This window comes from Anguilla rostrata, chromosome 4, assembly GCF_018555375.3.
Source record: "Anguilla rostrata isolate EN2019 chromosome 4, ASM1855537v3, whole genome shotgun sequence".
Classification (NCBI taxonomy): domain Eukaryota; kingdom Metazoa; phylum Chordata; class Actinopteri; order Anguilliformes; family Anguillidae; genus Anguilla; species Anguilla rostrata.
Window position 1 is genome coordinate 48826784 of NC_057936.1, and position 14202 is coordinate 48840985.

General features: G+C 39.4%; 1 protein-coding gene across 1 annotated transcript in view; it reads left to right on the plus strand.

The window, feature by feature from the left end:
• The first annotated feature begins 6351 nt into the window (after positions 1–6351).
• Positions 6352–14202, plus strand: part of LOC135253533 (XK-related protein 4-like) — a 75117-nt gene continuing 67266 nt past the window's right edge. The window contains exon 1 of the mRNA XM_064332920.1: positions 6352–7714. Within this exon, the coding sequence (XP_064188990.1) occupies positions 6819–7714 (896 nt within the window). The 5' untranslated portion in view covers positions 6352–6818. The remainder of the gene's footprint in view (positions 7715–14202) is intronic.

Below are 14202 nucleotides of genomic sequence, written 5' to 3' on the forward strand. Positions count from 1 at the left end.
GAGGTGTTTATTTCTGACACCGCGTCCGTCTGCGCTGTTAATGAAGACAGATGTTGTCATCTTTAAGCGTTACCCGTTGCCGCGCAAGGCCTGTCAGTTCGGGCATTAACCGCCCAAGGTGCTGTGGCTCCTCTGTCAAGCCAGACGAGGCATACATCAAGACGGCGGATTGGAGGTTTGCTCCACGCAGTGTTGAATCACTCACAGACCCTCCCCTAGAAAGTCATTGATTTTTTTCTCTGTCTCCCATGAGCATGTCCATATCTTAGCACTTCCTCAGTGTTCCCTGTAGAACTGGCCATGGGGAAATCAGTTGTCTCTTTCATTGTTTATTTATTTTCCCACTGTGGCAATGCTCTGCGTGCTCAAATTCATTTCCTCCAGCTACTTCCACCTACAACTGGACATGTTATACAACAGCATATATATAAGTAAGGGTGGAACAAATCCATATTAATGCCCACAATTTTGGATGAGATGTCAGCTGTCCACATACTTTTGGCCATGTAGTGTGTGTGTGTGTGTGTGTGTGTGTGTGTAAAGCTGGGTAAACAATTTTTTCTTTGTTTGTAGGACAAGGCATAAGTGCAGGGCATGTGACATTGATGGTTGTGTTGGGAATTGTACATTTAATGATAAATGAAAAGAAGGGATATTTTAAAAGAAGACAATTTTCTGAAAGTGTCATCACTGTCCTGTCAATCCACATTGACGTGATTTTAAACCTTGAAAGGCCGATATCTGATTCTCTGGCTTATGCAGCGGTGAGGCTTGTCATCCCATGACATGCCTCTTGGCAGATTCTCCCTGTTTGCTTTCTGTGGCCATTTGCACGGTTTCCAGTTTAGAATTCCGTTATCGAGGCCGAATATGTATTTTAAAGGAATAGCACCTATGTTTGAAGGGCAGTCTTGCTTTGGGCCTTATTGCTCATGGACTCTACAATATTCATCAGCTTTTAGGTTAAAGAGAGGATTGAGAGTGCGCTGGGTTCTCTCCAGAATTGAGCAATGAAAACGTGAAAGGATGCTACATCTTTTTTCTTCTACAGTGCTCATCTATTGCATTGCAGTGTTACAGAAGGAATGGAAAAAAGGGTATTTCGTAATTTTACTAAGTGTGAATAACAGGCCAATTTAAAAAATGCCCATCCCTTTTTCAAAGGAGAGGGAGGGGGTGCAAGTGGAACTATATAAAACAACTAAAAAAGTATACACAAAAGAGAAATAAGAAAATAAGCACTTTAAAAGTCAAAGAGAAAAACATAGTAACATGTCCCTGGGAAAACTAGTGTTCTGTGTGTACTTAATGCACTTTTATCATATAATCCTCATACTTATATATGTTTTAGAGTGAATACTGTAGCATAGTCAATGAACAGTCTTTTTACAGATGCTCTTATCCACATAGACTCACGCCATTCACATTTTTATGCATACAATCCATTTACAGTATACAGCTGGATATTCACAGAAGCAATTCATCTGAAGTACATTACTCGAGGGTAAAACGTTAATGCGCTACCTGGAAATTTAACCTGCAACCTTGGAGTTGTGAGCCACGTTCCTTAACCATTATGCAACCCTGCCATCTTTTTATTGACTGAAAGATATGATGTACAGCACAGTGGATCATCACTACTATAATTACAAACCCTGTTATTATGATTTAAATGGACAGGCACTTGTGTGTTATTGACTTCGATTACAATTTTATGTAGTCAATGTTGGTAATTGCATCCTTACATTTGACTAATTTAATCACACCATTTTCCCCAGTAGCTTGTCTTTGTGTTAAAATAATAAAGGTGACATTCCTTTGTGGAATTAATTTGGGTTTTATTACATTTAATTTTATAACTGGACAATGGGTACAGCTGGTATACAGTGTCTATACAGGTAATGTGTTGCATAAAAATAACTGGCTGAGGCTGCAGTGGTGCTTTGGTGTCTTGAATTGCAAGAGAGGGCACTAAATGTTGCACACATATAGGACTACACAAACAATGTGGGCTTTGTTATAGCCACATCTAAAAATAGGGCATTTATTTATTGGGACTGTGATGCTGTCCATTCAGTCACTGTGAAGGAAACAAAGTGATCACTAGGCAGGGAAAGACCAAAGAGATGACTGCCAAAGGACAGTCAGATACCCTGGCAGGAGACAGTGAGGGCACAACAGAGTTGCTTGTCACCACCCACACAGGGTGACGGTGTGGGGACCGGAGCCCATGCACGCACTTCTGCCAAGCTGTGTGGGAGTCAGGGCTCCACCGGACCTATTACTGTCACTGCACCTCAACACATACAGCACGCTACCCCATTAAATAAGGCCAGGTCAGAATAACAGTCTGCTTCATAGAAAAAGGCACCAGACCCTGAGCAGAGCTTTGCCATATGTTTTGACATTGATTGTCTGGTGTGATCTGCAGATCATTTTCAGTGTGATCTAGTAATAATAATAATAATAATAATAATAATAATAATAATAATAATAATAATAATCATCATCATCATCATCATCATCATCACCATCATCATCACCATCATCATCATCATATATTTTTTTTAAAGCAACACCTTTCGTAAAAGGAATTCAAGACCTGTTAAAAATTATGGTGTTAAAATTAAAACAGATGTTTACAGGGCAGTAGACACTGCCGAAGAGTATTGCTTTTTAGGAGATACTGTCTATGCAGCCCAGATGAAGGAAGCTAGGATTCAGGGTGGCACTTTGATTCCTGTAATCGGTTCACCAAACTAGTTAATGGATGTCAGCATTTAGAGAGATCAATCTTTTCAGAAAGACCTGCCCTCGGCACACAACTCATGGTCTGCTGATGCAGATGCTATGCGTCTGTTATAACAATGATAACCCTTGGGTTTCTGTCATCTGAATTTTAACAAGCCACTAGAAAGGCTCTTTAGTCACCATCCTCTGAATAATAAGTACGGATCATTTGTAAATGCATTTCAGCCCACAAAATAACTCAACAGTGGTTCTCATAATTCTTTAAAAACCATGGTTCTGATGTCTAATAGCAGGCCAACTGTAAATGCCAAATGCCAAAGAATTCTGCTCTCGGGGTAAGTATATTTCAAATGACTTCGCACTGAATGGAAATATCCAAAAGATGTCAAATTACCTATAAATAATATTCTTGGTGGATGTGCAATTAAAATTAACAACACTGTACAGAATATGAATGTTCAACATTCACATCATTTATTTTCCAAGGTCAACATTTATGGTAAGATCTCCATGAAGTCAGTTGAGCAGCTCTGTAAGATTGAGATTGGACATGATGGAAAATGCTTTGCAAAGTGTGACAACATTTGAGAGGGACTTTAGAATTCATTCCAATCAGCAAAGTGCCATAGCTCCATTTGTACTTTCTAAAGCTTTCATGTAAAAATGCTACAGTCCGTTCATCATCACATACATAATGTATCATTTGGGTGCTTTGTTGGTTTCATAGCTTTGTGTGAGAACAAATTAACTTTTTGTATCTTACTGTCACTCCAAAGAAAACCAAAGAGACTAATTGCTCTACTCAACATTCTTTGAGACAAAGCAAATACTACACCGTCGGAGCAGTGTGAATGCATTAAATTAATAAATGACACAATCAGTCACTGCCAAATCATGTTAAGCAGATTGTTAAAGGCCAATCACATCAACAGTGGATCTCTGAAAAGTGGTGGAACCATGATGCAATGCACTGTGATCAATAGCTGGTGTTCTAACCATGAGTTAGATTTTATGTGCATGGATATTAATTACCAGAAAAAAATGAAGCAGTCAGAGTCACAGAAGATGAAGTAGACCATAAGGGTGCCCCTTCCATAAGGGCATGCATATTTCATTAGGAAAAGATAAGATCGTGCCTCGATTCAACTCCTGCCAAAAAAAGTCCAGTTATCTCAGAACAAGAGGAAGTACGTTCAAACCAAGCCACACCGCAAATCGCATGCCATTCTTTCAAGTATGCTTACTGCAAATAAACCGTACCAGGTGAGACCAGGTCATATTCATCACAACAGAATCAGGCAGTTATTGCAGAGAAGCATTTCCCACAAGGTGCACTGTATTCATGATTTCAAATAATATAACATAAATATAATAACAATTTGTTTTAATCTTGTTGCCCACAAAGCATGTCAGGTACTTTAAATTGCAAAAATGCTTCAGCGATATAATTTGGGTCATTGAACCCCACCTGCACTTCTTTGCTTTGTAAACCACTGGTTTCTGGATAAAGTGGAAATCACTCTGCCACAGCCTAAGGCCTATCTAAGTTTGCTGTCCCTTGTAGTAGTGTGCAAGTGTGAAATAATCCACTGTTATGAATCCCTTATATATTATATAATATAAAGGTAAATATCATTTTAAAAAATTGAAAAAAAAGATTTACATATAGGGGTTGTGCGTTTGCTACATTTGTAGGTGGCCTGCAATGGATGAAGTGGATGAGAAAACTCCCAAACAATAAACTCGAGATCAAAGGAAATTATATTCCTTTTCAAAAGAATAAATTAGTTTTTCAACCAATGAATGGAAGTTGATTTTTCTCATTTAATGATGCATCATTTTGCAGGAGCAATTACATTTTCTTTTCTGGAAACCAAAGTTTAGTAGGAAATAATGGCTTGTTGGTTGTATGCTTATTTGATCACAGATAACTCAAAGGATGATTGAGGAAACATGAAATTCCTAAATATAAAGAAGAATCCAATCAACCTATTACATTTTAATTTGATTAAATGTGTGAAATAAGGCTGCATGTTTCATGGTCAAACTTATGAGTGTTTGATGCAGCAATAAGTGTTTGCAAAAGTTAAGGAAAATGTATCATTAAGCAGATAATGTCAGTACATCCAGTGCTTCATTTGTTTTGAGTGGTGGCGTGGGGGAGGTTAAGGGGCAAATTATTGCAAAGTATTGCAATGTAATAGCAGCTAAGAAATTGAGGAACAAGTCGTTCTCTGTGAGAAAGAACACTGGCACACATTGTTCTCTCTGTGGTGATGACCAGACACAGGTCTGAAAATGATCACCAGGACAGGCCCTACCCAGGGAGACAAGCCCACTGATGACTGTGCTCTCTGTATATTTTATTAGACTTGATTTTTATTGTTATTATTATTATTTATTTATTTTGCCAATACCAGGCTGTGTTATAGAAGTGATGGTGGATCTGTTGCTTAGATACCAGCCAATTTACAAATGATGGGACACCGGGTCACTTTGACTTTAACGCATCTTTTCTGCCATTTAGATGCTATTGAAAGGACGGGAAGGCTGTCTTTGGGGAATGCGCGACAGAATGAGGCGAAACGGAAAGGTAGCACCCCCTAAATGCCCAGCTGTGCGCTCCACGCTCGGATTTGACGCTGTGATTTACAGGCAGAGGAGGCTCAAGGAAACACCATCACTCACTGGCAGTCACCACGCCATCACAAGGGCTCATGGCGAAAGGAGGTGTTAAGGGAACTTCTGTCCCAGTCAGGGATGTTTTGCCATTCTAACTGGCCTTAGAGCGATGATGCAGTCCTGACTGCTGATGATTTATACATGGCTCTGGCTGTGTCTGCAGCTGGTAACTCCACACAACACCATCTGTACCACCATTTTCATTCTGCGTGATATTTTAGAGCCAGAAAGCAAAGGACTAAAAACATTTCAAATGTAGTGCAAAAAAAAAAAGGATTAAAAAAAAACATTACCTGGAAATAATCATGAGTAAAGAATTTACATTTGGCAAGTAACGACTGAATTGCTTACGTTAAAGACAATGGTCTGTGTTATCAAAGTGGAAATTGAATATGTTTATAAGTCCAATTGCACAACTTTCTGATTTGCTTTGCTGTACTGTCCTCTGCGGAATTACCACAAAGGGGACATTTGAAAAGAACCAATGGTCAAGTAACAGCAGGAATCTTTATATATAATTTAGCTCTAAGAGAGAGCGAGCGTGTGACATGGATTTTTTTGATATACAAAAGTTTCCAGTTTAACTATTTACTACGACCATGTTGACATATCACCAATGTGTCAATTTGTGAAAAATTCTATAACAAAACACAAAAAAATAATCTCTGTATTCCACAATGGTTCTGTGTAAGCTATGATGTGATGAAAGTCTCTAAACGGAGGGCGTGTCCATGCACTTAGCCTACCTCTCCGTGAGCGGCCGTACGCGGCGTACCCCTCCCTAACCATAAACTCACCCGTCCATTCAGATTGATTATTCACGGTAGACCTGCTTTGACACATGAGCGCATGACGTTACGCAAAAGGTAGCCTATTCTACAACGCTTCTAACTCGTGGGCGCTTTCCATGGCGCTTGACCGCCGTCAATACAGAACCCTAGCCGCGTTCATCTAGTAGGGCAATACATGGGATATACTCCAATAATGAAAGGTAACCATCCAAGTTAAAAGGGTTATGCTTATCCGCCCATACAGTTATCTTCGTTGCTTTGCATGACAATAGTCCCTAGCAATTTGATTATAAATAAAATTGGTCAATGCGTTGATTCATATAGCTTTTAGCATTTCAAAAATCATACAATGCCAATTAAGGAAACGCTGGAACCTATTTCGCAGTTTTCTCCTTTTTTGAAAAAATATTTGTTTCGATATTATATTTGTTCGTTTTTATTAAAATTCAATCTCCTTTGCTATTTTGTATTTGCCATCACGACCGATAATACAATAAGTAGCCTACGTGCCGCCTACACTGCAGCAGAGGATGGCGAGGATAAGTGTGATAAGTGACAGAAGAAGAGTTCCAAAGCAATGATGTCATAGTCTGAATGTGTGCCATGGGAGAGCATTTGGTTCATACCTGCTGCCGAAGGGAAGTGTTGCTTTGTTATGAAGAGGCGGCGCTGCAGCTGGCGGAAGAAGAGCTCGCCCAGCCCAGTATCTGCTCGTTGGTACATAGAGTCAGAAAGAGAAAGGAGGAGGAGAGAAAGGAAGGCGAAGGGGAAAAACGGTGTAGGTTAGATAAAGGGAGGGTTGGTATAATGGCCGCTAAATCAGATGGGGTGTTGAAAATGAAAAAGAGCGATGTGGCATTTACTCCCTTGCAAAATTCTGACCACTCGGGCTCAGTACAGGGGCTCGCCCCAGGATCACAGCCGGACTTGGGGACGGGTGAGGGGGACTTTGTGAATGCGGAGTCGCGCTGCTGCGGCTCCTCTTCGACGTGTCTTCGCCTCGGAAGGGAGCAACAGAACTACTCTGTGTGGGACTGTCTTTGGATCCTCGCCGCAGCTGCAGTATATTTTGCCGATGTGGGCACAGATGTTTGGCTTTCCGTCGACTATTACCTCCGACGCGAGTATTGGTGGTTCGGGCTCACGTTATTTTTTGTGGTTCTTGGTTCGTTCTCGGTACAGGTTTTCAGTTTTAGATGGTTCGTTCACGATTTCAGCACCGAGGAGAGCTCAAGTGCCAATGGTGCTGCCAGTTGCTCTCACATGGACGGAAAGCTCATGAGCGGCTCTGCCTCACATGGGGATGTGGGTGCCCACCCTTCCACACCCCAGAGACAGGCTTCCACCGCCAGCAAAAGCAACATCACAACTAACAGCAGCAACAGCAGCACCGCAAACCGGACTAACAAGAAAAGGTCGGCGTCCTGCTCCTTCTGCATCTGGCTCCTGCAGTCAATCATTCACATCCTGCAGCTTGGTCAGATATGGAGGTAAGAATTTTTATTTGTTCTCATCTTAATGGTGCAGCTACTCACAATAACAGTAGGAAACTATTGGAGCGTTCACTTTTTCCGTGTACTGACAGCTCACTGTTAATAAGCTGTCACAACTAAGCGAATGAAGTCGCTGGCAGTGGTGGTTGGGGGGACGTTTCCCGCCTATGCTCTAGCAACGACATTACCTCAGCTTTAAAACATATATGTGTTTTTTTAATTTTTTATTTCGGACGTTGCTACACAAGGTGTATAATTATCCGTGGAGTATCCCGTATGTGCAGCCCGATTTCTCTGGGGTGCTTAATATACATCGTAGTGGTTCGTGTCGAGTGTCGACTCCCGTTTCTTGAACAAAACTGGCCTTCAACATATGATAACTCTTTATATAGAGTAGGCTAAATGTAACTGTGTGTATTAGTAATGTATACTATTAGGCAGTGCTGACGAAAAGATGAATCCAAGGTAACGCAAGTTTAAAGTAGCCCCTACTCTTAGCATGAATAGGGTGGTGATGTATGGTTAAAATGCAAACGCTCGTATTCCATGGCAACAATATTTGTATTGAAGGGAAAGCATATCAACATCAACAGAGTATTATATTGATACATTTTATGAAAGGGCTTTTACACCAATTTGTGACGACAATATCCTTATAGCCCAGTCTTAAGAACTGTAAAATAGCATGTGAATCTGCACGTTCATTTAGTTTAGATAATAAAAAAAAGGTTAATCTATGAAATTTCTCCTGACCTCAAATTTCTCACGACCATTACATTCAGAGTTTGGTAGGGACCTGCGCCAAAAAGCCTTTACCAACATTTTATTCATTGTTGCTGAACTATTGATTTTTTTTTTTAAATTCCCACAGTCAGTGTTCTATCATTAATGACAAAGATTAACTTTAATTTAAAACAAATTGGCCTTTGTTAGGATTAAAATCGAACCACTATTCTGTCCTCAGTAGCTTTTTCATGATTCAGAAAGGCCTTGGTTCTATGTCAGTGAGCCCCCAGGTTAAAATACATTTAGATTCATTTTTGGCCAATTAACTACCATATGGATGGAATGTATTAACAGGCACAGCAACACATAACTTTTTAAAACTACTTCATTAATATTTAAGCCCAAATTTAATATTCAACTTATTTTTCAGTCTGCTCATATCTGTTTTGGGTGTGAGAAACATATTACCATATATTGGCTTATATATAGAAAGCTTAACTGACTGCTAAACAGAATTCAGCAATATGTTAAAGTGATTCCAACTAAATGCAATGTGCTTTTTTGTTTTGCTGTTTATAACAAATTTCAGTAAATAAAATTTTCTTGAAGAAATTCTTTTAGTATTTTAACACAGGAAAACCACAACGTGCTGCCAGCAGTCACTGTCTGTGTGCATTGCAGTGGTATAATGAGGAGAGTTGGTTTGTACAGAGCACTTCACAAGCATATTCGCAGGCAGTTGACTGCCATTCCAGGTGTTTATTAACCTTTGACATAACTGCAGAATACTTATCACTGAATTCTCGGCAGCACAATGGTGCAGTGGATACTGTAGTTCTCTTATAGCACCAGGGTCTGGGGTTTGAATCTGTAGACTTTTTCAAATCCCTTGTGTCTGTCTGTATCTCCTCCAAGCACTTTAGCCCCATCACATACTGCAGAAGCATGCTAGTTTAACTAGCATTTGTAAATTGTCCCCGTGTGAGAATAGTGTATCACCCTTGGTGCACTCCTGCCCTGTGGCTGTGAAGCTTGGCTTCACCTCGCCAGCACACTCCCCAGTACAATGCCGTTCCTCTGGATTGGTTGATGAGACGGAAGGATGGGTTGGCCCCTAAATCTGAGGAGTCATTGTCGCAAAATGAGCAACAAATGGCTTCCTTTCAACATGTGCCCCGGAAGCCTTTGTAAAGATGAAATGTCTTGGAGAAAATTGTATTACTCACTTCAGTTATACACTAATGCTGATACTGCATTGATATAGACCTGATTTCAGTCCATGTGGAATATGCTGTTGAGGGTAATTTCTGGAACTGGGTGTCATGTGCAGCCTATAATTAGTTATTTAATTAAAAGGAGTGGTGTCTCAAGGGGCCATTTGCGGGCCCAGTGCTGAAAGAAGATTGTTTATACAGCACCATCTTCACTTCAGATGGCTGCGCTAAATGTGGTGGCTGCTTGTAGGCTTCTGCCATGCTTATTAATGTCCGGTTGTCAGGTGCCAAGCACACTCCATTGGAGAATGCTTCAGTTTGCTGCATGTTTTATCACGTGCATCAGTGTGCATTCTCAGCTATCATTACCGATTAAGAGTTTGTTATATGTCCAGAGTGTGGTGCATCGATATGAAAAACCCGTCTGAGTTTGTTGAAATTCTTCTCATACAATAAATATCTCAAGGAGGGTTTCATTGCTGAAGCTTTGGGAGCTGTAAAAAAAAAATCTGTTTTATAACAGCATTTTACCAACAAAGGCCCAAGGCATACATGCATTTCTTTCACAAATATAGTCTCTGAGGACAGGAAGCATCCCTTAAGTTTACATTGCAGTTGCTGCAGGTATGTGCTTGAAAACCATTAGTGATGGATGGATTTTTAAACCAGTGCGGAGAAGCAAAGCATGATAGAGCAGTCTGGAGAAATCCTGTTGTGCAATGTTTGGGGCTTGCGCCTGCCATCCTGCCTATCTTTCCACCTTCATAGTAATGCTCTGATGGTCGAAAAAACAGATAAACAGTGCAGGTGCACTTTAACTTGTTGATCATTTTTATTCCTGTGTGAATCAAAGAGCAAGTCCTTGAAAGTGCAGTATAATGTTACAAAGCTCTGTATTAAGGAGAAAAATGTCTTTGACTGTTCATATACAGTGCACTCCAGGCTTCTGTGAATGAGAAAACACCAGGAGGTGGAATAAAACCCAGAACATGCTATAAATATGTACAATACTTGCACACTGTATGTGTGTGCTTCCCTTGTCCACATAGGTTTCCTCTGGGTGCTCCGTTTTCCTCCCGGAGTCTAAGGGCATGCAGGTTGGCTAATTGGAGACTCTAAATTGCCCATAGGTATGAGTGCCTGAGTGTGTGAATGGTGTGTGTGCCCTGCGATAGATGGGGATCCTGTCCAAATTGTATTCCTACCTCTTGCCGAATGCACGCTGGGATAGGCTCTAGCATCCCCCGCGACCCTGCCCAGGATAAGCTGGTATAGATAATGGATGAATGGATGGATGTATGTGTGTGTGTGTGTGTGTATGTACACATATGTGTATGTGTGCATGCATGTGTGTATGTTTGTGGGTACATGTGGGTATGCATGTGTTGTGTGTGTGTATGTGTGGGCATCACTGTCTCAAAATGACTGCTAAAAACTGTAAACTCCATAAAATATTTGCAAAATATTTCCAATGCTTTATGAGGAAGCCAACGTTTAATGAAAGACATTTTGCACACCTATTCTGGTCACATGTTTTTGCCTGGTCTTTTGTCTGGATAATAGCTTAATAGTTAAAACCCTTCGCTTTGTAGTAGGGCATGTGTCAGCTGAGTTTTTGTTATACTGCAAATGTACGTCTTGCATTGGCTCTGTTTCATTCTGTCATTGTGCATAAGACACATTGTCTTGGATTCAATCACTATTTGTCTTTAACTATTTCCAAAGCAAGCACAATCAGTTTTTATTTTAGTAATCATTTACTGAACAAGGGAACTGATTTTGTGAAGAAAAATACAACACTTGCATTTCATTTTCGAGTCAAAGGATGGATGTTGATTGAAACCAGCCTTATTCACAGCACTTGGAATCAAGATTGAGTGATTTGCATCAGTTGCATTTGATTTTTATCAAAAGATGTTTATGCAGTAGTTTTATAACCTTCCCTATGGTTTTGTTGTATGATTACTACAAATGTGAAATTTATCAAACACTGAAGACAGGTCCAGGTATATTGTTTAAAATCATTAGAAAACAAGGATACTTGCACTGCGGATTCATTTATTCTATTTGTTTTTAAGATGTTGCTGGAATTCACACAATTTGCAAAAAAACTGAAAATAAGAATACTTTTCTTTGCAATATCATGTTATTCATGTTAACCTTCTCGATTTAATTTGAAGGGATTTTGCGTCACAAACTAGTGGGGAGAACAATCTGCTTGCATGAGTTTTGTTCATGGATTTGGCAATGTTTAAAAATAGCTGCGTTTATCAAGTTTGTAACATGAGAATCTTGCAGAGATCTTTCACTCACAGTTAACCTCTTTAGAAAGAAGCTCACTGTGAGTTTTGAAAAACAAAGAATATGGCTGATTGTAACAACATCTATTTTATTAAATTGATACAATATGTAAAATCATTTTCAGCACATTGCATTATGCTGGACTCACACAAAGTATATTCACAATAGAAAGTGTGTTATACAGCAGGATATGGTGCAGTATACAAAAAGGTATGAAGACAACTCAAAAGAAAATAATATAATAACACTTTTCTTTGTATATATGATTTTGGAATATCTAGGAAAAGTCCAAAATATCAACAACTTAAATGCAGATTTATTGCGATTTTTGTCTTTCTTTGAACATGCAGTAATTAAGAAGGAGACAACATTAACAGCCTTCTTTTTTGTGTAACTGTAAAAAAAAATTTAAAAAAAGAAGTTTTCCTTCAGGTATACGTTATGCAGGGTATTTGTATTTAGAACAATAGGTTTAGTCAATGTGAAAAAAATTGTTATGGAAAATGAAAGAAATATGCATAGTCTATGCATCTATACTTGGCACAGTTGTACATTTTGTTTATATTAAGCTGCTTCGCAAGCATCCATTCTTTTGGATTTATTTATGTTTCAAATTACATTGCTGCACATTTAGAAGCTGGTACACTGAAATGTTCAGTGTTACAGTAATTCAGCTAAAACAGTGCTTACGTGAGCCCAACAGGGATCAAACCCACTCAATCAGAGTAAAATTTACTCTGTCAGAGTTGATTTAACGCTGAACATTTTACGATGAACACACATTTTGTTCTTTTCTATCTCCGTTTTGGTTGTGGATTTCTTCTCCTGCTCTGCATAAGTGTGTTGAAGCTTCACTAATCATTTTGTATTGCCTGCCTACATGAATACCCTGCAAATGGGCTTGCACCAGCTCCAGCCATTCATGGAGCACACAGCAGCTAAACTCGGAACGCTGTGCTTTCAGGTGATGTTTATGCAGCTGTGTATTGGATCTAAATGCAACATTAAGTATTTATTGGACCACGGTGAAGAGCACTCAGTATGATTTTTGGCTGATTATGATCGGTACTGAATATGTTCCTGAAAGGTAGAGCTATACATCTGTCTGAAGTGGAGGCATTTTCCTCAATAACCACAGCAAGACACTCAGTGCTTTTTACTGCCTGAGGATATGTACTATATTTGTAATTACATGTATCTTTTTTATTCCTGTATGTCATGCAAGTATGTTATTATATACGTATGTCATTCTCATGGTATATTCATTTTAACCCACTGTCACCCATTCTTTAAATTATGATCCAGAAAATTGTTTTGGAAAATCCACCAACAACGAAAGATCATGAAATCATCACCCTAAGACAAACCCAGTAATATAACGGAAACATCCCTGCTCGCTGTATCTACACTGTGATCATCAAAACCAAGCCAGGCATTGTCTTTTGAGCTTTTGTGTCACACTGAGGTTTGCAGCAGTCTATAGAGTCTCCTTGCATTGCCAGTGTCATATAGATTTTGTTTTCTTTGGCATGTAGTACACATATTCACAAAACTGAGACGCCAATGGAAAGGCAGTTGTTGTCCCCATTGTATAGATAAGTAAAGGGTACTTACAGTCAAATATTGAGCAAACCCTTTTCCCTGGACTGCTTGTAACACACCTGGACAACTTGGGATGTGATTTCTCCATTTTATTACAATTAGAGTATTGAGAGTTTGCTGCAATGCGGTCATGCGCTTAATGATATTGATTTAATATATGTAATATGATGCTAAGTGTGCTGTCGCTTAATCAATTAAAGTTTGGTTGGACCGCAGCAGCTTACATAATTAGCATATGATTATTTTCTAAAGCAAACTGTGGAGAGGCAAGCAGAAGACACACAACCCATTTTTCTTAAGAACTGCATGTACTAATCGAAGAGGCATTAAAGGCTTTCCAGTTTTAGTAGCGCTCCTGATGAAACGTACGCTTTAGTCTTTGCTTCTTAGGAAGTGACAATTTCATGATGCTAAATGGTATGAACGTGTAAAATCACATAAAGTTCTCATTTGGAAGTGAAATGGTGGAAAAATACTGCCAGAATCTTGCATTTTCACAACCTTACATGGTGAAATGGATATTGATACAGTCAAGTTTAATACATGTCCACGGTTCACCATCTTGGATACTTAAAAACTTCCACTTTCTTAGAAAGTATATGATGTGTGTGCGTGTGTGTGTGTGTGTGTGTGTGAGTGCAT